The following is a 23,299-nucleotide window of genomic DNA, read 5'->3' as shown; positions in this document are numbered from 1 at the left end:
ATTTTAACCCGAGTCAGCCTTTTCTTTCTCAGAACTTTCAGAACCTGCCACCTTGACCCATTGACTCACCATCTCACATGCCTCAGAATCACTGGAACCCCATGCCATGGAGACCTTCATGTCCACCAATTAACCCCTCTTATTGGCCTTATAGAGTATCCTGGGAATAGTACTCACTTTTAGAATCAATCCTGTTGGCCGGGGAGTCACCACCTGCCTTCCCTCCAAGGGAAACATCAGATTTGCCCCTGAATCCAAAAGAGGAGGAGTAATACTATGCCTCAGCTCTGGCAGTTCTACCAGAACTGGTCAGACAGCCATCATTATAACTTGATGAAGCTGTGACTTCAACATGCTCTTCTTCCCCTCTTCAGGCAGTTCCAAGACCACCTCTGTAAAGCTGCCAGGGAATTTCAGATTCCACTTGAGGAGATTCAGGACTCCCAGCACAAGCTCTTAACATCCTCCACACCTCTAGATCTATTAGAATACACTTCCCAGTTAAGAGGTCATGCAAGAGCTATTTAGAGCAGTGTGGCATGCTCCCACAACTTTCACTTTTACCACCAAAGGGACAACGTGATATTGTTATGTGCTGGCTATGCAGGGTTCAGAATACTTCTAACAGATTTGCCCCCACAAACAAGGAAGGTAAACACTTAGATCTACTGGAAAGGAAGGTTTTCTCGTCTTCCAGTCTAGCATAACCAATTATCATGAGCTGTTGGCTAAATCTGATTTCCTTGAACTATGCTAAGTTTGAGGAGTTTGCCAGCAGCCTCCCAACAGTAGGATCATACTTGTTTCTTGTGATGAAATCATCAGAATGAGGGAATAAGAAATCACAGTACTGGAGAATAAAATAAACTCCAAGGCTGTGTCTAGACTGGCCAGTTTTTCCGGAGAATCAGCCGCTTTTCCGGAAAAACTTGCCAGCTGTCTACACTGGCCTCTTGAATTTCCGCAAAAGCACTGACTTCCTACTGTAAGAAATCAGTGCTTTTTGCGGAAATACTATGCTGCTCCTGTTCGGACAAAAGTCCCTTTTGCGCAAAAATTTTGCGCAAAAGGGCCAGTGTAGACGCTGAGATTTGTTTTCCCCAAAAAAGCCCCGATTGTGAAAATGGTGATCGGGGCTTTTTTGCGGAAAAGCGCGTCTAGATTGGCCACGGACGCTTTTCCGCAAAAAGTGCTTTTGTTGCCAGATGCCTCGGGTAGAGCAGCTGGGGTGCTGCCGGGTTGGTCCTGTGGGAACCTACCAGGCAGCGCCCCAGCTGTTCTGTCCCAGGCTCCAGATTCAGCAGCTGTTGAAACTGATCAGGCCGATTCCAGGAAGCTGGGGGCAGAGCAACTCTGCCTCCGGCTTCCTGTAGTCAGCCCCTGGTCAGTTTCAGTGGCAGCAGCTGAATCTGGAGCCAGTTCCAACTTATATACAAATTCAACTTAAGAACAAACCTATAGTCCCTATTTTGTACGTAACCCGGGGACTGCCTGTATTAAAAATGAAACAAACTTTAAAGTCTATTCGCCTTAAAATTGCGAGGGGGAATTTTGTAAATGACATGGCTTTAAACTGAAATACGAAAAAAAACCCTATGGAACAAGAAGTGCCATTGGACTATCATGCCAAGACCATTTCAGTGAAGTTACGCCTCAGTGATGTTTACAGTGATGTTACTGAGAATATGATTTAGGAGAACTGAACAGGGTGCAAAAGGACTCAGTTTTTCTGCTCATCTCATAGATAGCTACTGTATGCATCACAAGTGGGACAGTTAAGCAACTTATTTAGTCCTGTAAGTATCCCTTGAACTGTATCCTAAAGTAACCATCACCCATTACTCTTGAAAGAAACAGTCTTTTTTCCCCCTAAAGCAGAATTCACTTCCTCTGGTGTCTATGCTTGGTGAGTTTCTAGTGACACTGACATCCTCAATGAACATGATAAGAGAGGCTGCATGCTCCCAGAGACCAGTCTTACAAAGAGGATCAAAGAAAAGCTTCCCTATGCCAGCAACGGGTAGCGCCTCTGGAAGTGCTGTAAGGGAAGATCTCCGACATCGGAAATGTTACCTAACCTACCTTAATGCTTCAAGTTAGTTTATTCCTATGCAGTCAGTCCAGATTTTGATTCTCATTCAGAGCTGGGGCTGTTGAGAGAGAGGAGTGTTTGAAACAGATGTGCCTGCAATACAGGGATTTCAGCCTGGGAAGAACCTCGATGCTTTGATAGAAATTTTAGTGCAACTTTTTGGGGAAAGGAGGAGGAAACAACAAAACAAATGAAAGTGTTAAGTCTGAATGCCTTCCCAGTCTCATACCTTTTACACTTTCAACTTTGCATGTGTGAAGATTGCTGTAACTGATTTGGTACCAAATTATTTACAGATGCAATTTAGATGTTGAGCTGCTTAACTCATTGTCCCTATGTGGGTGGCAGGTAGGTGTCTTAAGATCAAATAATTAAATTTGAAATAACTCCCAAAATAACAAAATCAAAATAGCATATCCCCACAATGGGGTAGCCTCAAAATTAGTCTGAGGCAGGCTCTGTTAATGAGGTGTGCTACCTTGATTTAGAGCCCCAGGAAGCACTGGGGAGTAATTACTTTGACTTATTCTGGAGAGTAGTTATTTTGAAATAGCAGCAGCGGAGGGGCTACTGCTTGGGGGAAGTGTACTTCATACAGGTACCACCCATCTTCTGGGCAGCACCTGTATAAAGAAGATGAGTGGTACCTGTATATTCCATACCTGCCTTAGCCCACCTGCTTCTGTGGAGCTTCAATTGGACTTTTAAAGCAGCCCTCCCTTCTAGGATGACTAAAAAAGTCTGTGTTTACCCTGCTGCTGCAAAACAGTCGGTTTTGGAGCACAGATGAGAGATGTCATAGTGATGGATATTATACAACTTGATCTTGACAAGTCTCAGAGGAGTAGCCGTGTAATTTTAAAAACAGTCAGGTTGACCAGAAAACGTCTGATGTATCAGATTGAAAGTTTCAGAAGATCTGTGTGTGTTATTCATCTTGTGAAACATTGTCTTCCTTTCTAACTTTCCCATGGCATTTTGTGTCCTAGCAAATATGTGACTTGCCCATTTCTGCCTTGCAAAAATTCAATCTGTCTATAGCATTTCCAGATAGCTCCCCTAGGAGGCACTGATCTAGTTGACACCCATTGACTTCAGTAGGCTCTGGAGCAAAGCTTCAGTGACTTACTGAGTTTTGTTCTGATCTTTTTGACATTGCCCAAACCTGCATGTGAATAATTACAGCATAAATGTAATGAAGGACCAAATTCAGAATCTAGTGTGACCTTGCTGATATGAGACATGCATCTGACGAAGTGGATCTTTGCCCACGAAAGCTTATGATCCTACACTTCAGTTAGTCTGTAAGGTGCCACAGGACTCCTCGCCGCTCTTGCTGATATGTACAAAGGAAAATAACATTGCTTACAGTGTGCTTTAATCATATTAACCTAGCACATCTGAAACACATCATATGGTTTGCGGAAGACAAAACAGGAAATACAATCCATGCTATCCTAATGAAATGCTTAAAAATTCAGTACCTGTCTCTCTCAGGGTCTCCTACTCACCACTTGACAGTGCCTTCTGAGGAGTCAGCTCACCACTGTCAGTATCCTGTCCAGTGGCTGCTTAACCTGTTACCTCAGCCACTTGCTCTGTGGTTCCTCTCTCACTGGTCTGGAGCTTCAGGGCCTCTCCCTCATGGCTTAGCCCTCTGGCCAAGTCTCCATTCTCCTCTCCTCTCCTTCACAATCTCCTGCCTCAATCTCAAGCAGTCTTCCCCTGACTGCATTACTCGCACCGTGGCTGCTGGGGGACACCTGTACACTGGGTTCCAAACCAGGGACACTCAAATCAACCATTCCGGTCTCTCTCTCTCAAGCCTTCCTTCATCCTTGGACTGCATCGTCCCCTGCCTTCTCAGGCCCCATCTTTCACATCTCTGCAGGCCCCCTGCCTCCAGTCTATGCCAACTTCCTCTCTATAAATCATCCCCAGATCCTTCCCCAGCTGGAGTTTGTCAGCAATTAGGACTTAGCACTCTATGGCGTTCCATTGGGTGGGGCTGTAGTGTAATTGGCCTCTAGCCTTATTAACTCAATCCTTGCTGGTGTGGCGTGAACACTCCATCATACAGAGTTTTTTCCTCAGATGGTACCCTTTAAACGTTTATTTGCACCATATTGCAAATAGATTTTCATATGGTGTGCCTGGAAAAATTTGTCAGTATTACAGCGTGAGGAAATCAAACAGCAAAAAAAGAGCATAAAGCAGGTTTGAAAAGCAAGGTAAATGCATTGGCGAAGGAATTATTGCTAACAATCTGTGCTGTCTCCTGCTGCACTTGGAAATAATGGAATATTTTAATGTAGTGTCCTAAGATAGGAAAGCACATGTTAGAACTGCTGGTATCAAGGTATTAAACAACATGTTGAGACTAAGTATTGCAAACACCCAGATCAGTGGGAAATATTGTGTATGTTATAATACTTAAGCATAATAGCCACTCCTTTTGGGTGCCTGATGTCACACAATCTTTCTTTTCAAAAGTCCGGAGCACCCATAGATTCTATTACAAGTGATTGTAGCACTTTGGAAATTAGGGTGTGAGTGAGGAAAAACAGATGTGTATAAGTATATAAAATGTAATGAATGACAAGTAGAGCTCTCTGAAATACTATCAATTACATTAATAAACCTCTACATTTGAGGTTTTCGCGTTTGATTCGATTCACTTTCGGTTTACAAAAAATGTTCTGACTTGGCAAAATGCTGGGAATTTTTGTGAAACACGATACATGTTCAAAAGCTCAGACTCTGAATTTTCAGTAGCAGCACGGTCAGTTTCTACATGGACACACAAGTAAATCTGAAAATGTCAGTGGTTTATTGTGAAAATGCAAACACGCACAGTTATGTGATTACTCTGCCAGATCTTATTTACCAATTTACATGATTGTGGGAGTAGTCTTATTATTCCAATACAACATAGAGAAACAGAGTTTCTCTGTAACATTGTCATGTTGGAAACAAAAAGGTACTCAGCATTGAAACTGTGTACAAGTACTGTACATTAGATATATGTTTCTCTGCTTTGGTGGCAGAGGGCAATGGAGCTATGGAAGGCCACTAATTTTACAAGCTAAAAAATATGCTTCTAGACTAATATTCCTTAGGTGAGCCCTGAAAATATCTAGGTAAAAGAATTAGATAAATTCACGGAGGTTAGGTCCATCAATGGGTATTAGCCAAGATGGGTAGGAATGGTGTCCCTACCCTCTGTTTGTCAGAGGCTGGAAATGGATGACAGCAGAGGGATCACTTGATGATTACCTATTCTGTTCCTTCCCTCTGGGAATTGGCCACTATTTGAAGACAGGATACTGGGATAGTTGGACCTTTGATCTGACTCAGTATGGCCGTTCTTATGTTCTAGCTTATAGTTAGAGATGTATTCAACATTGTTATTTTGGACTTAACTCATCCATTTTAAACTAAATTGCACACATATTCCCTACATGATGTCTCTTTGACTAGGCAATTGTGTTTGTGGCATGATTTCCACAAACAAAAATTATTAAATGGTGTGTGTTTGTGTGTATGTATGTGTTTAATATTATGTACATGTACTTGTATGTGGACATGTAAGTCATACGGCATTTTAATGTGGATCATATATGTTAAAGTACGAAAGTCAGGTTTAGCTATTTTTAAATGTCTGTCTGTTTATTGAGCTGAATATATAAGGAGCATCAGACAAGTTTCTAATGTGACTTCAGTTTTCTGAAATAAGACAATTGACTTCAATCAGACTACTTATGTCAGTAAGTACTGCTCGGCATGAGTGACGGTTATACAATCAGGCTCATAAGGAAGGACCGTGAAAGGTCCCAGCTATTATACCGCACTTTCTAGACAAGAAGTCAACCTTTTTGAAAAGTGAAGCTTGTTTCTTTCTTTCCTTTTGATCACATGAGAGAGCTAAACACATTGAACAACAGACAACCTTTCCGAGTACATAGAGTACAGGATCTGGCTGGTTTCATAACAGTGCCGAGTGGGTGGATTTTTCACTTTAAACAGTCACATATTGTGAAGTTGTTAAATGTCTGCCTAATGTGTTTGAAAACTCCTATTTAAAGACTGGGTGACAGGTTAAGCGAGACACTAGGAATTAAAGGACCCATCAACCTAAAAATTAAACTTCTCTCTGAAGTGTTTTAACAATTATGATTCCATGGAACACATAAGATTAATATTTAATTCTTCTATCTGTCTTTCTTGATGTTTTTTATATTCCTTAAAGAGCAAGAATTTTGGCTGGTGTAAATTGTTCTAGCTCCATTTATGCCAATGGAGCTACACTAATTTACATTACCTGGGATACAAGCTCTTTGTTTAGGGCTAGATCAGTTTTTTTCTTCTGGCTTCATAGTCTGCCAGGTTCCCTTGATGATTCTTTGAGTCTTGACACAACAGTAGGAGAGAAAACAAATAATTAAGAATAAATGAAAACGGGATTGTAAAACCACAAATAATTGGCAGTTGGAGTCTAGGTCGGAATATCACCTGAAAGTACTTTACATAAAGTTATGCCAGATTCCAAAGCCCTTCTTCCTGTGGAATTATGCCTTCCCTCAGCACAATCTGACTGAGGAGGTGACACTACTTGTGCTGTAGGATGTGTGCTATTCTGTATGTGAAAGAAAGAGTATTAGGATCTGCCTCTTTATTTATAATTGACTAGTCTCATACCATGTATGAAGCAGGCTATTGAATTACCGGGGGCACTAAACAGTTGTAACATACTATATAGACAGTCATCCAAGTATTGAGGACTACTTAAACCTTCTACTATTCCTAAGAAAATCTAGGTGTCATATTTTCTATAATATTGAAAGCCTCTCTGCCTATTTTTAAGGTGCTTAATTACCTAATGCATTTGAAAGCTGCATTAGTACATGATGTTGGTACTCAGTCTTGGGTTCATTTTCTAGCTCTCAGCTTTCATTTACTGCACTTTCTTTGCTAAGTTTCACCATTAAGTACTCCTGTGGAAGGATTATGAAGATATTATTGAAGAGAATTTTTAAATCAATAGCACAGAAAATTGTGCTATGTAGTTTCAATCTTTCGATTGCATTTCACTCTTTAACTCTTTGTCTGTGAGCCTCCGTAGTGCAGTCCTTTAAATTGCTAACATTTCATGAAACACTGGCATTTCAGATGAGATGACCAAATATCTTATGCAGCACTCGGATGTTACCAAGCTGGGATGCTAAGCTAGACGTGTTAAGCAACTTGCAGTCTAAAAGACCCAGATTTTACCTTTAAAGACATATTAGGAAAGACTGTAACTAATAAATAGGGCTATTCCTTATAAAGAACTAGGAAAGCCATATTAGATAGACTAGAGCTGTGAAATGTAGACTTGTATTGTTAAAGAACTGAAAGAAGAAAGTAATTATAGAAGTCTATGTTTACCTATATCTTGTTAGAGGTTAACAAGATATAGGTAATCATATATGTCTGTCACTATGTTCTATTGATTCAAAGATGAAAAGTGAATATTAACATTTAGATGAGCTGGGAATGTGGTAATATCATTGTCTTCATTTCTCCTTGAAGTACAGGTTGAATCTCTCTAGTCTGGCACCTTCAGGACCTGACCATGCTGATCCAGAGTATTTGCCAAACCACAGAAGGTCAATATTATCTAGCAGCAATTCAACACTATCAACACTTCCCCTGCTTACTGGGTTCTTAAAAACACTTAGGGGTAAATTAGAGCTAAATAACAGCACAGACTATTGAGAGCCAAGACTGGTGGCTGTAAACAAACTGTATGGGTCTGCGAGAAACTTGTTCACATCCATGACAAGTGGACATCCAGCTAACTAAATCATGCTGGACCATAGATGCTGCTAGACCAGAGAGAGCAGGACTTAGAGAGGTTCAATCTAGATGTAATAAACTACCTGTAAATGCCAGGAGATGGACAGGTGCCTTTTGCTAATCCATGTAGCTAATTACCAGCAATGCTTAGGACGTAGGAAGACTACTTCACAATTCTAAGAAAGGGTAGAAGGGAGAACAGCAAAATAGAGACAATCGATTTCAGGAAGGCGGATTTTGGTAAGCTCAGAGAGCTGATAGGTAAGGTCCCATGAGAATCGAGACTGAGGGGAAAAACAACTGAGGAGATTTGGCAGTTTTTCAAAGGGACATTGTTAAGGGCCGAAAAGCAAGCTATTCCAATGTGTCGGAAAGATAGAAAATACGGCAAAAGACCACCTTGGCTTGACCACGAGATCTTGCATGATCTGAAAATAAAAAAGGAGACATAAAAAATGGAAAGTAGGACAAATTACCAAGGATGAATATATGCAACCAGCACAGGAATGCAGGGGCAAGATTAGTAAGGCAAAGGCACAGAATGAGCTCAAACTAGCTATGGGAATAAAGGGAAACAAGAAGACCTTTTATAAATACATTAGAAGCAAGAGGAAGACCAAGGAGAGGATAGGCCTACTGGTCAGTGAGGAGGGAGAAACAGTAACAGGAAACTTGGAAATGGCAGAGATGCTCAATGACTTATTTGTTTCGGTCTTCACCAAGAAGTATGTAGGAATGCCTAACATAGTGAATGCTAGTGGGAAGGGGGTAGTTTTAGAAGGTAAAATAAAAAAAGAACAAGTCAAAAATCACCTAGAAAAGTTAGATGCCTGCAAGTCACCAGGGCCTGCTGAAATGCATCCTAGAATACTCAAGGAGCTGATAGAGGAGGTATCTGAGCCTCTAGCTATCATCTTTGGAAAATCATGGGAAACAGAAGAGATTCCAGAGGACTGGAAAAGGGAAAATATAGTGCCCATCTATAAAAAGGGAAATAAGAACAACCCAGGAAACTACAGACCAGTCAGTTTAACTTCTGTGCCAGGGAAGATAATGGAGCAAGTAATTAAGGAAATAATCTGCAAACACTTGGAAAGTGGCAAGGTGATAGGGAACAGCCAGCATGGATTTGTAAAGAATAAATCATGTCAAATCAATCTGACAGCTTTCTTGGATAGGATAACGAGTCTTGTGGATAAGGGAGGAGCGGTAGATGTGGTATATCTAGACTTTAGTAAGGCATTTGATATGGTCTCACATGATATTCTTATCAATAAACTAGGTAAATACAACTTAGATGGGGCTACTATAAGGTGGGTACATAACTGGCTGGATAATTGTACTTAGAGAGTAGTTATTAATGGTTCACAATCCTGCTGGAAAGGCATAACAAGTGGGGTTCCACAGGGATCTGTTTTGGGACCGGCTCTGTTCAATATCTTCATCAACAATTTAGATATTGGTATAGAAAGTATGCTTATTAAGTTTGCAAATGGCACCAAGCTGGAAGGGGTTGTGACTGCTCTGGAGGATAGAGTCATAATTCAAAATGATCTGGACAAATTGGAGAAATGGTCTGAGGTAAATAGGATGAAGTTTAATAAAGACAAATGCAAAGTGCTCCACTTAGGAAGCAACAATCAGTTTCATACATACAGAATGGGAAGCGACTGTCTGGGAAGGAGTATGGCAGAAAGGGATCTAGCGGTTATAGTGGACCACAAGTTGAATATGAGTCAGCAGTATGATGCTGTTGCAAAGAAAGCAAACATGATTCTGGGATGCATTAGCAGGTGTGTTGTGAGCAAGACACAAGAAGTCATTCTTCTGCTCTACTCTGTGCTGGTTAGGCCTCAGTTGGAGTATTGTGTCCAGTTCTGGGCACCGCATTTCAAGAAAGATGTGGAGAAATTGGAGAGGGTCCAGAGAAGAGCAACAAGAATGATTAAAGGTCTAGAGAACATGACCTATGAGGAAAGACTGAAGGAATTGTGTTTGTTTAGTTTAGAAAAGAGAAGACTGAGGGGGGGACATGATAGCAGTTTTCAGGTATCTAAAAGGGTGTCGTAAGGAAGAGAGAGAAAACTTGTTCATCTTGGCCTCTGAGGATAGAAGAAGCAGCAATGGGTGTAAACTGCAGCAAGGGAGGTTTAGGTTGGACATTGGGAAAAAGTTCCTAACTGTCAGGGTAGTCAAACACTGAAATAAATTGCCCAGGGAGGTTGTGGAATCTCAATCTTTGGAGTTATTTAAAAGTAGGTTAGATAAATGTCTATCAGGGATGGTCTAGATGGTATTTGGTCCTGCCATGAGGGCAGGGGACTGGACTCGATGACCTCTCGAGGTCCCTTCCAGTCCTAGTATTCTATGAAGCCACAATGCTTCACTTACTATTCACTTACTGGCAAGAGGATGTCAGGCATAGGAGACTATAGAAAGAACTCTTGGGCCCTGATCCTGTATCTCAGATCTCCTTAAGTTTCATCAGGGAAAGCTTGAGCCACAAGACTGAGGTCCCTAACTCCAGACTGGGATACCCTGATATTGGACATTGGTTTAAAACCTATGGAACTAATTCTGAAAGAATTCTTTGCAACTCCAAACCTCAGCATCTCTTCTGTTAAACTGAACTAAGAATTGTATTGATGTCTGCATGCATAATGATATTTTAAAATGTATTCTCACTTTTCTTTCTAATACATTTTGGTTTAGTTAATAGTGTATATTTGGATAAGTTCTGAAATAGTCATTGATTTGGTGGGTAATGCGTGCGAACCTTTGGGGATTGGTTGGGGTGAGAATCCCAGTTCGCAAGAGTAGGATGCTAACCCCCTATATCTTCCTGCTTACATTCCTCCACCACTCTTTCATTTTAGTACGATATTCACCTTTGCTTCTCCATCTTAAATAATCGGCCATGTTGTTGGGCATTCATAAACAATTGCTACATTTCACCACAGAAGTTGCTGCCTTTAAATGATGGATGAAATTATTCTTGTCTGTATATGTATCCAGGTCCTAAGCTGATGTGAATTGATATATGCTGATTTGCACCAGCAGAAGATCTGGCCTGGGTTTCTAAATTGCTTTGGGGCCCTTCAGACTGAAAATGCTGCATAATATTAGTTATTATTGTGAGTCATTACAGATTAGTTGCAAATAATTAAATCACCAGAACTCTTGATTTTTTTTTTCAGAGACAGAGCTTCACCTGTCTGGGGAAAATGAAGTGCCCAGTATCCAATGTGAGTTCTGTGCAGATCCAGGGTGATTCTGATTATTTCATCAACCATCTTGGGGTCCCGACTGTGCAGTTTTCTTATGAAGACATCAAAACATTAGAGGTAATTGTGAATGGAAACAGGAACTACGAGAGAATAAAAAACAATGGAGAATCTGGTTTTACTCAGTGTGATATTCCATACCAAGTAGGTTGCAGCAGAAAGCTATCTCATTTTAATGAATTATTTTTTATGTTTGGAAGTTTCTGTAGTACAGGCAGTCCCCGGGTTACGTACAAGATAGGGACTATAGGTTTGTTCTTAAGTTGAATTTGTATGTAAGTCGGAACTGGCTCCAGATTCAGCTGCTGCCACTGAAACTGACCAGGGGCTGACTACAGGAAGCCGGAGGCAGAGTTGTTCTGCCCCCAGCTTCCTGGAATCAGCCTGATCAGTTTCAACAGCTGCTGAATCTGGAGCCTGGGACAGAACAGCTGGGGCGCTGCCCAGTAGGTTCCCACAGGACCAACCCGGCAGCACCCCAGCTGCTCTACCCGAGGCATCCGGCAACAAAAGCCTGGTCTGCTGGGGGGGGGGGGGGCGCACTAGCTGCGCCCCCTCCCCCCCACAGCAGACCAGTGAGACCCGAGCAAAGCCGCACAGGCAGAGGGACCCCGCTGCCCATGCGATTTTGCTCCTGTCTCCCTGGGGTGCTGGGGAGAGTCCCCCCCCAGCACACCAGCGAGACCTGAGCAAAGCCGCACAGGCAGAGGGACCCCGCCGCCCGTGTGGCTTTGCTCTTTTGCCCCCGAGCAAAGCCGCACAGGCGGCGGGATGCCACCTGTGCGGCTTTGCTCCTGTCTCCCTGGTCTGCTGGGGGGTCCAGCAAAGCCGCTGGGCTCCCCCAGCAGACCAGGGACACCCAAGCAAAGCCGCCGCCTGGGTGGCTTTGCTCATTTGCCTGGGAGCATAGCCGCCCAGGCAGCGGGACCCCCTGGTCTCTTGTCCCCCTGGTCTGCTGGGGGGGTCCAGCAAAACCAGCAAAGCCGCTGGACCCCCCCCAGCAGACCAGGGGGACAGGAGCAAAGCCGCCCAGGTGGCGGGGGTCCCGCTGGCTGGGCGGCTTTGCTCCCGGGCAAACGAGCAAAGCTGCCCAGGCGGCGGCTTTGCTCAGGTGTCCCTGGTCTGCTGGGGGGGTCCAGCGGCTTTGCTGGACCCCCCCAGCAGACCAGGGAGACCGGGAGAAGCTTTTCTCGCCCCGGAGGACACGGGCGAGGACCTGCCACCCGTGAGCTCCGGGGCGAGAAAAGCCCCGTTCGTAAGTGCGGATCCGACATAAGTCGGATCCGCGTAAGTCGGAGACTGCCTGTACTTAGAAATGTGAGTTCTTTGTTCTATTTAAAAAGATTTTTATACTGTCCTTTGCATTTTGATAGAGCAGATCACAACAATATAATTGCAATCCTAAGATATAACTCTGTATTTAGCATTCACAGGAACCTCAGTATATGTGAAGTTGATTTTCCTACCTTTTGCTTTTGAGGGACATGTTTAAGGCTCCATGACATCTAAGAAATTACATGTTATGGATTAGCCAGCTCAACCTGAGAGACATACTGAAAAATGAATATCTGTTCTTCTGTCTGACAAGGAAAGAAAAACCTCAAATGGCATTGTGCATCTGTCTTCAAGTATGGGCAAAATTCTGCTTTACAATCGAAATAGTGGCTGCTAACTGAAGCAGAGCGGAGAATCTGCCTCACTATTCTCAGTGCATTGGCTTCTGCTGGTCCTGGGCTGTGGGGTAAATTTCACTCTCTTTGTGCAAGATTAATTCAGAGTTTTAAACCATGTTACCATTTCTGTGGGGTAGAGGAGGAACCAGTAACTACAGCATTCTGGGCATTCAGGGTGAAATCACCATGCACTCCAATATTCTGGTCTGCGTAGATGAACAGAATTCCCACCATTCTCTTGGGTATGTCTATGCTACATTCCTCTTTCGAGAGAGGAATGCAAATGCAGCTGAGCGAAATTGCAAATGAATCGCGGATTTGAATTTCCCGTGCTTCATTTGCATAATCGCATCTGGGTGCAATTTCAAAATACGCCATTTTGAAAAAAGAAATGCTGTGTAGACAGGGTTATTTTGAAATAAAACCCTTCTTTCAAAATAGCCCTTAAACTTCATTTTATAAGGAGTAAGGGTTGTTTTGAAAGAAGGGTTTTCTTTCGAAATAACCATGTCTACACAGAGTTTCTTTTTTCGAAATAGGGTATTTCGAAATAGCACCCCGACGTGATTATGCTAAAGAACCAGGGGAAATTCAGATCTGCACTTCATTTGCAATTGTGTTCCCCTCTCGAAAGAGGAATGCAGTTTAGACATACCCCTATATTTCTTCTTTCCTCTTGAACATAAGCTGTTAGTCTTCATTCCTTTCAGGCTCATTGCAAAATGACAGTATACTTTAGCAATGCATTTTTTTCAACAAAAAAGCAAATTTGGGGGTTGATAGAATTAATTAGGAATATTTTGTGCCAGTAAAACCTTCTCTTTTCTTTCAAGCATCAAACTTTTTCAGACTTCTTCTATTGCTATTATTTACTTTAAAAATGAATTATGACAATGCTCATTTCAAGTAATAATCAGCAAATATTCCTATCTAGGAAACTCCTTCTGGGGAAATTTAGATAAATTTTTTGGTCCTTGTATGAAAGAGAGACTGGGGTATAACTAAACAAGCATTTGGCTTACTGAAAATCCATCACAATATCAACAAAAATATTATCCTGAGCTCAACATTGGCTGATCTTAACTTTATTTTTAGAGACAACTTCAAAATGGGAATATTATCAGAGCGTGTGATTATAAACAATTCAGAATGACTATTTCTTTTATAGTGAGTGAAATAAACACAGTACACAATGCTTATGGAGTAGTGAATTCTAATGGTGCGTTTTCATGTCTATATTTTCACCTGGATTCAAAAGAAAAAATAATTGCCAATATATTAAAAATATTCAGTGATTTGTTAGTGATTTGTTAGAAGATCATTTTATTATTTTTACACTATGCAAAGGTCTGCACGGTGTCTTATTTATTGTTCTTTATTGCACTGAGCACATGGTTGTACTCACCAAATAAAGACTTACTATTAATATTCACCCAGGGTTCCAGGAAGCCTTCCTAGGCCCTAATGCACCACTTGATTACAAATTAAGTCTTAAAGGGATGGAATTTCACTCTTGTGTGGAATCTGTGTGTAATGCTTTAGAAAGAAAGAGCTTCTGTGTAGTCTGATAAATACACTGGTTCTCTGTTAAAATATTGTTTTTCTATATAATTGATCAGGAATAGTCAATATGGATTCAGCAAGGACAAGTCATGCCTGACCAACCGTATTGCATTCTGTGATGAGATAACTGGCTCTGTGAATATAGAGGAAAGCATTGGATGTGATTGATATACCATGATTTTATCAAAGCTTTTCATAGGCTGCCTCCAGACTGCATCCCTCTGTTGGCAGAGGGATGCAAATCAAGCACTTTGATAGTGCAAGTGAGCCCAGGATTTAAATAAATATCCCGGGCTTAATTTGCATACTCATGTTCGGGCGCTGTGCTGATCACGCGCCCTTTCAAAAGTGAAAGTGAAGTCTAGCCACGGCTCTGCTGACAGCGGTGAGCTTTTTCGGCAGATCTTGTACTCTTCATTTTTTGAAGAGTACAGGATCTGCCAAAAAAGCTCCCTGCCGTCGGCAGAGCTACAGCTAAACTTTACTTTCACTTTAGAAAGGGCGCGTGATTGGCACAGCGCCCGAACGTGAGTATGCAAATTAAGCCCGAGATATTTAAATCCCAAACTCATTTGCATTTTTGAAGTGCCTAATCTACATCCCTCTGTCGACAGAGGAGTATAGTTTAGACACACCCATACAGTATTGTTGACATGTGATGTATTCTTTCCAGCACTAAAGAATTATGGCTGGACGAATTGACTATAAGGTGGCTAGAAAGCTGGCTAGATCATTGGGCTCAACAGGTAGTAAACAATGGTTTGATGTCTAATTGGCAGCCGGTAGCAAGCAGTGACGCCCAAGGGATCAGTTTTGGGGCCAGTTTTATTCAACATCTGGATAACAGGATGGACTGTACCCTCAACAAGTTCACAGATGACACTAAACTGCAGGGAGCGGTAGATGTGCTGGAGGGTACGAATAGCGTCCAGAGTGACTTGGACAACTTGGAGGATTGGTCCAAAAGTCATCTGATGAGATTAAACAAGGAGAAACACAGAGTCCTGCGTTTTAGGACCAAAGAATCCCATGCACTGTTAAGGCTGGAGACTGACTGGCTAGGTGGCAATTATGAGAAAAGGCTGAGGGAAAAAGGCTTATTGAGTCTTCAGAAGAGATGAATCAGAGGGGATTTGATGATAGCCTTCAGATACCTGAAAGGGGGTTATAAAGAGCCAGGCTGTTCTCATTGGTGGCAGATGACAGAGCAAGAGGCAATGGTCTAATGTTACAGTGAGAGAGGTATAGATTGGACAATTGGAAAAAAATATTTTGCTATGTGAGTGATGAAGCACTGGAATGGGTTAACTAGGGAGGTGGTGGAATCTCCATAGTTTTTTAAGGCCAAGCTTGACAAAGTCCTGGCTGGAATGTTTTAATTGGCATTGGTCCTACTTTGAACAGGGGGTTGGACTAGATGACCTCCTAATGTCTCTTCCCACTCTTATCTTCTATGATTTAGGAAGCCCTTCCAGGTTACAGGAAGCTCTTCTGAGCAAGGTATGAATATTCCGTATATGGATTCTGTATGTGTCTAACAAGAAAATCTAGGATTCCTTTTAATACTTACACAAATTTGCAGAGATACATAAACCTTTAGGATCATAGGAGATAGTCCTACTGTAAGTCTCCAACAGTAGTCAAAACAAGATACTTCTGATGATTGTATAGGAAGAAGCCAGATGTGTAGTAATCTAGTCTCCACGTAATGTCTCCTAGTCTCAAACAGCCAGAGATAGTTTTAAACCATTAAGGATGAGGTTTAATACCTATTAGACAAATATATTGTAATTAATTATGGTAACTCTGCATATTCATGCTATCCATATAAATGTCCAATCCCTTACTGAATCTTGCTAAATTCTTGACCCTCAGAATCTTCATATGACAATAGATTCCCCAGATTAATCCCAGGTTGTGTGAAAATATATTTCCTTTCAGGAATTTGAATTTCTCATCTTTTATTGTTGTTGAATATCCCCTTGTTGTGTGGTGGGTTTTTGTTTGTTTGTTTGTGTTTGTTTGTTTGTTAGGAGACAGGAAGAATAGATGTCTGTGAGGTATTTTCTTTAGATCGTTTATTATATTGCATAGTTTCATCATGTCTTCTTTCTAGTAATAGCCTATAGTTACAAAAGTGAATTTTTGGTCAACCAATTTGAGACCTCTTATAGGGTCCCGATGTTCAGGAATTCTGAACACTTGCCCTCTGAGAATAAATTATGTTTAAAGTGTTTCAAATTAAATGTCCAGTACTCATAAACACCTTTAAAAAAGTTAGTGAAAATTTACCATGTGGCTAGAATAGGATTAAGAAATGGTGTTTGTTTCCTCATTACTAACCACGAAAACATTTTCATAAAATATTTGCCTTATTGTCATGTTAAGCACTTTCTGGCCTATACATGTTTCCTTAGCCATTTAGATACAAAAATGAATCTGAGTAACAGATCTGGAACCCTTTTTATCCTTCGCTTTTCTTGACATCTGCGCTGCTAATTTGCTAATGATTAAAATTCACAAATTCAGAGCTACCTATGGATGTGCCAAATGTTGGAGTGATCCTCCTCAGAAGGTATTATGGTGTTAATTGAAATATCTGTAGTCACAAGCTTTAGTTTAATAAGAATGTTTTCAATTTGCAAACACTGTTGCACCTATTAAGGGAATCATTCTGTTTTAGATTAAATATAATGCAGAGGTTGGTTAAAAGGAAATGAAAAAGCAGATGCTCTCAGATTAAGAGGCAATGTTTATGATAGGTTTGTGGTCCAATACATATTTAACAGCTGTTGCATATAGTTTCTGTTCCAGATCTGGGTATTCGCTATATACAGGGCAAGTGAAAGAATCTGCAAACTCGATTGTATCAAAACCATAATCCTTTCCCCAGCAACATCAATATTAACACTGAAGTACACATAGACATTGCTTATTTTAGTCCTATAGAAAGTTTCATTTTCCATCTTCAGTTTACTTTTACAATGATAGTTATTATTTTGTTTTGAAAATAATGGAACAATATAGCTGAACTTTGTAAATGAAAATATTTGTGCATGTGATTAAATGAAAATGTCATACATTGAATTTGAATTATTAATGCACTGCGCTGTGTTGAAAATCCAGTTACTTTATTTCCCATATTACAAATGAATACCATCAAGTAAATTATGTGATAGATATTATCTCCAGTCTTGAAGAGGATGTGCCACACATTTCAGACCTTAATGGGTTTTGCCATGAACCTCACGATACCTGCTTTATGGGAGAAATGAAAATAATTAGCAAAATATGCAAATTTATGTAGGCAAGTGGATGGGTTTTTAGTATAAGCAAAGTTACTCCCCATGATTAAATTTGGATTCTCTTGATTATTTATTGTATTGGTGATGTGAGCAGCGATTTTTCCATCACTTATGTGTCATTTAATTTATTTATTAACATTTCCTTATGAAACTGGCAAGGTGGCTCATGTAGTGTGCTATGTGCTACCAGAAATAAGCAGTTCAGGAGCAATTTGAGGATGTATAATCTATTTTCTAGAGGAGGCTGGGAGTATCAAAAAATGATAGCACCCTTCTAAGAGAAGCACAATTTATTTTCCTCTTGCATCCATTCTATTATATATTGCAAGAAGTGTCAACGCACAGGTAAGTAACTTTCGGCAGATACAATAATAATGTTTGTTTCATTCACCTGTCAAACAGCATAGCGTATCATGCAAAACTATCATGCATAGCATATCATGCAACTCATCTTAGAACTGGTCCACTCAAAGTACCTCTCGCTGGCAAAAGGGTCAAAGAATTCTTCCCTTAGTGTCGTACAGAGCAACAGTTACAAATCAGTTGCTGAAGTGCACAGCATATGCAATGCAGATCCTTAGAGGGAAAGTTATAAAAACTGAACATTGGCCAGAGCCTAAGAAGTAAATATGAGAAGTTAAAAATGTAAGAGGAAATGCTCAGACCAAGAGTGAGCAAAAAATATCTTTTTTTTAAGTAGCTAATACAGCCGGTCCCTGAGTTACGAACACATCGATTTACGACCGTTCATATTTACAACCAACCTCCTATACAGCCAGTCCCCGAGTTACGAACGAAATCCGCACTTATGAACAGTGTGGCTATACGTAAGTGAATGTAATCTGACTTATGAACAGATCAAGTTATAACTCTTAACTCGTTCGTAACTCGGGGACCAATTGTATACTGAAGCACTGTTTCAGGGAGGTGAAATCTAAATAGCAAACACCTTTGATTAGACCTGTGAGCAAGCAAACTGTAAGTAAGTGCCTAATCACCACGATAAAAATGTATGAAGAGAAATATAGTTCTTCTATTCACTCACATAAATGCATAGCATTTTAGCCTCCTGGTAAAAAATGAAGTCAGAAGAGTTTTCAAGCAGAAAATCCTCTATATTAATCTCTTCTTTTTCTAAGAATCCTGCTGCTATTGCTTGGGGAAAGCCACTGTCTCCATAGCCCCCAGAGCATTCGCTTTACCTCCAGTATGGATAACAATAGCTTGAATGCCACATTCTCATTCATCATATGTCAACAAGAGGAAGCCCAGGTTTAATACACAAGCAACAGAGGAGCTGGCATACACAGCATTCCACTTATTCCATTGCTCTTTTGGCCTGGTTTGAAGGGGAATCCTACCAAGAAGCAAACTATTCAAACTAATTGTAGGAAATCGTAAGCAAAACTAGGGTTGCCAGATGTCCGGTATTATAGTGGACAGTCCAGTATTTGCATGCTCTGTCCGGTAAAAAAATCTGAAAATACAGGACACGTGCGCACCTAAACCTCCCTTGTTACAATATAAGCCCATTGCTCCTTGTCTTGAAAGGGAGGAACAATCAGGTTCACACATACAGATTGGGAAGCGACTGTCTAGGAAGGAGTACTGCAGAAAGGGATCTAGGGGTCATAGTGGACCTCAAGCTAAATATGAGTCAACAGTGTGACCCTGTTGCAAAAAAAGCAAACATGATTCTGGGATATATTAACAGGACTGTTGTGAGCACGTCAGGATAAGTCATTCTTTCACTCTACTCTGCACTGATTAGGCCTCAGTTGGAGTATTGTGCCCAGTTCTGGATACCACATTTCAAGAAAGACGTGGAGAAATTGGAGAAGGTCCAGAGAAGAGCAACAAGAATGACTGAAGGTCTAAAGAACATGAACTCTGAGGGAAGACTGAAAGAATTGGGCTTGTTTAGTTTAGAAAAGAAATGACTGAAAGGGGACATGATAGCAGTTTTCAAGTACCTAAAAGAATGTTACAAGGAGGAGGGAGATAAATTGTTCTTCTTGGCCACTGAGGATAGGGCAAGAAGCAGTGGGCTTAAACTGCTGCAAGGGAGGTTTAGGTTGGACATTAGGAAAAACTTCCTAACTGTCTGGGTGGTTAAAACTGGAATAAATTGCATAGGGAGGTTGTGGAATCTCCATCTCTAGAGATATTTAAGAGCAGGTTAGATAGACATCTATCAGGGATGGTCTAGATGGTGCTTGGTCCTGCCATGAGGTCAGGGGACTGGACTTGATGACCTCTCAAGGTCCCTTCCAGTTCTTAGTGTTCTATGATTCTATAATCTGAGTAAATCTGATTGAAGTCGTTGAAACTGTTTCACTGCATAGCAGATGGTAAACAGATTTGTGGTTAACAGTTGTATTACCTGCTACTGCTCCTTTCTACAAAATAGGGAGATAATTTGCTGAGACATCTAGCACAAAGCTGGAAAGAAGAGTGAGCTAGGTCTGGGTCACTGTTGCTAGGCAAATTCACAATTAGCATGCCATGACCAGAAGTTCCTGGAATTAGGTATGGTTTTTCACTGCATATTCAGTGGAGTTGACTCCCTGTAGCTGGACCAATAATCACACTGGGGACAGTTAATCTCCACTGGGGACAATTAGATTGGTGAATGGTTTTAGAAAAGGACATATGCTTTGTGTTCAAAGAAGTATTAATATAGGAGTTAAAAATAGCCTATATCCCCTTAACTCTGAAGCATTTTGCAGCAGGTTAGTGCTACTGTTAACTTTCCCACATAGGGAAGCACGGATAGTGTTAGAATCAGAAAGAGGAACTTCTGAGGGAAACTAAGTTCTTTTACTTTAATCGTATACCTTTACTGTTATTTGATTTTAGCTAAACTGTTTTAGTTAAATTGTTTTAAATCAGTATGATTCACCAACTCTTTTCATATTTATATATGAGGGTGGGGAAAAAGTTATTGATATTCTCAGTTTTGTATTTTTCTTGTAACAGGGTTTTCATTCAAATACTTAAATATAGATTGATTGGTTGGCTGACCAGCTAATTGAGTCACTCCACAAGTGGAGGAGGAGAAAGAATCTGTATGGGTTTCACTGGAGATTTCTGTAAGCAAATGAGGGAACCTATTTTTGCAGTGGTTTTAACTTAGCAGTCTATGTAGACTTGATGCACAAAAACTGAAACTCATGTCAACGCAGCCTAAGCTTTTCGAGCTCTGGCTTGCTTCTTGTTGGGTTTCTTTGGGACTGACCTGTTTAGATTTTGTGTGTCATATATATTTATGTGTAACAGAAAAAACTTTGAAAAATGGTCAATGTATTTTAGGTTGCCCATCTTCAGGCATTTAGGGTCAGATTTACAGAGAGGCCAATCACCCCCAATGCTGTTTGATGCCACTGGACTGCGAAAATCAGTTTCAAGATGAGTCCTGTTGCGACAACCAAACTTAGTAGATTTTCTGAAAATATTCGTCTTAATTTCTTTGTGCCCGTAAAATGAGATTCATTATTCTGGCTCATATCTCAGGGTAGCTAGTGCAAGCAAGGGAAGAGTACTCTGAATGGGGAAAGTGCTGAAGTCACTAGTCAATGTGGCCTATTGGTAATGGGGACCCAGAAAACCTGGTTACTGTTCTCAGCTATGATCCTGGCCTCCTGGGTGACCTTGGATATGTCATAATACTGCTCTGAGCCTCAGTTTCCCTATCTGTATTGGTGGTATAATGATACCGCCTTTGTAAAACAATATTCAAGAGCTATGTATTATGTATTAATATGTGTTTATTAATGAATGCATACCATCAGAACTTTTGCAACAATGATGCTTTATCTGTGAATGGTTTGGAAGAGTAGCTGGCCTTTTTTTTTTCTTAAGGGAGGTAACTCACATCATAGTACAGGACAGATTGTACCTCCCTTAACCAAGACTTTCTAGTCCAGCAACATCTATCGTCTAGCAGGACCACGGGTGTTCCTGGACCACAGAGCCCAGGTACAGAGAGGTCTGGTGATCAGGGGTGGGGGGCAACGACTGAGCTGGGAGTCCTGCAGCGGGGATCTTCACCCTGGATGTAGAGCTCCAGCACTGGCTGGGGAGCTTTGGCCCCGTTCCTGGCCATAGCCAGAGAGCTCCGGCCTCAGCAGCAGCAGGGCTGGCAGTGGCTAGGGGCTGGGGCCAGAATCCAGTGGCAGTGGGGCCAGGCATGGTCCACAAGGAGCCGGCAGCAGGGAGGGATGGCGATCTGGGAGGCCAGTGGCAGGGGACCTCCCCTGGTCTGGCAAATCCTCTCATTCAGGACCGGTCAAGTCCCGAGGATGCTTGACCAGGGAGGTCCAACCTGTATTCCTGGGAAAATAGTAGTTTAATCTTAGCTTTTCCCTGTACCTTAAATGAGCTAAAATAGAGGCAGAATAAATTTGGGGGGTCTGAGAGGATTGTTGTCCTCAGTACTTTCTAACAGCATGAGAAGTGTCACCATTCATGGAAGAATTTTAATATCACCTATCTACCATAGCTATTGGTTAGAATCAGAAGTGATTTGCTGACTCAGTGATGTTCCGGGGGAAGGTGCTTGGGAAGGCAATATCCCTTGATAACAGTCTTTATTTGAAGCCTAGTGTCTCCATGTAAAGGCAACTCTCTTTTGAAAGAGGAGGGAGCATCTCAGAGGATAACTGAGGCTGTGAATTGGAGAAAAGAAGTGTGGCTGCTGACATATGTTTGTTATTTGCACTGTAGAGATATTGATAACTTTGGCTTGTTAGCAGAGACGGACAGGAGAAAACAGCGATTCTGGCTTGAGGCAGATGTCTGTTTCTTGAGGTGAATATTGGGATTACTTGACCACCTAAGGTACTCAGGGCTGTCCTTGCTGCTGAGTCCTAGACTCATGTTTGGCATTTGGTTTCTCAACAGGCTGGTTTAATCAAAGTAATGAATCCTGAATATTTGTGTCGGCCTGTTTGAAACAGGTTAACGTTGAGTTTATTTTTTTTAAATGTTCCTGCAGAGGAGGAGTAAAGAGGCAATTTCCCCTTTCTTTTCAGGGTTCATTCTGCCCTTCTCTGGACCCCTGCTAAGCATCTGTCTTCCATTTCATTTCTAGGTCAAGCATAAAAAGAATACCAAAAGCAAAGGCTGCTGTATTGTCATTTCCTCCTGGTGCACTAGGTTCCAGATGCAATTTGGGGCTGGTAGCTTTGACTAGAAAAGGGAATTTATCGTATTCCTACTGATACATTACACTTATCACTACCTAGCGTAGCTGGGATGAATATTACATAGATGAAACAATTGAGGTGATAAAAATATGGCTTAGTTTTAAAGTGCTAGTAGATCAGTTTAAAACTCAAAACTAAACTGTAGGATATTTGGTAAGTGCTTTAGTTATATGAGTTAATAAATGTTGAAAGCTCTCTGACGCTAAATTTATAGAGCCATACATTAGACATGAAATTTGGGAAAAGCCATTTGACAATTACAAGTAAAAGCTAACAGTGTTTACATTCAAGTGCAGTGAGAGTCGATTTCAAACAGTCTGGTCTGTCTGCATTTTCT

General features: G+C 41.2%; 1 protein-coding gene across 5 annotated transcripts in view; it reads left to right on the top strand.

Annotated features, from left to right (window-relative positions):
- NAALADL2 (N-acetylated alpha-linked acidic dipeptidase like 2) overlaps positions 1 to 23,299 on the top strand; it is a 984,106-nt gene that overhangs the window by 795,298 nt on the left and 165,509 nt on the right. For all 5 annotated transcript variants that reach the window (XM_075937993.2, XM_075937986.2, XM_075937990.2 and 2 more), the window contains one exon: positions 11,128 to 11,274. In XM_075937993.2, coding sequence (XP_075794108.2) covers positions 11,128 to 11,274 — 147 coding nt within the window. The remainder of the gene's footprint in view (positions 1 to 11,127; positions 11,275 to 23,299) is intronic.

The sequence above is a fragment of the Pelodiscus sinensis genome, chromosome 10 (assembly GCF_052426305.1).
Source record: "Pelodiscus sinensis isolate ZL-2025 chromosome 10, ASM5242630v1, whole genome shotgun sequence".
NCBI classification, from domain to species: Eukaryota; Metazoa; Chordata; order Testudines; family Trionychidae; genus Pelodiscus; species Pelodiscus sinensis.
The sequence above is the reverse complement of the archived record's forward strand: the minus strand, read 5'-3'. Positions and strand labels throughout refer to the sequence as shown.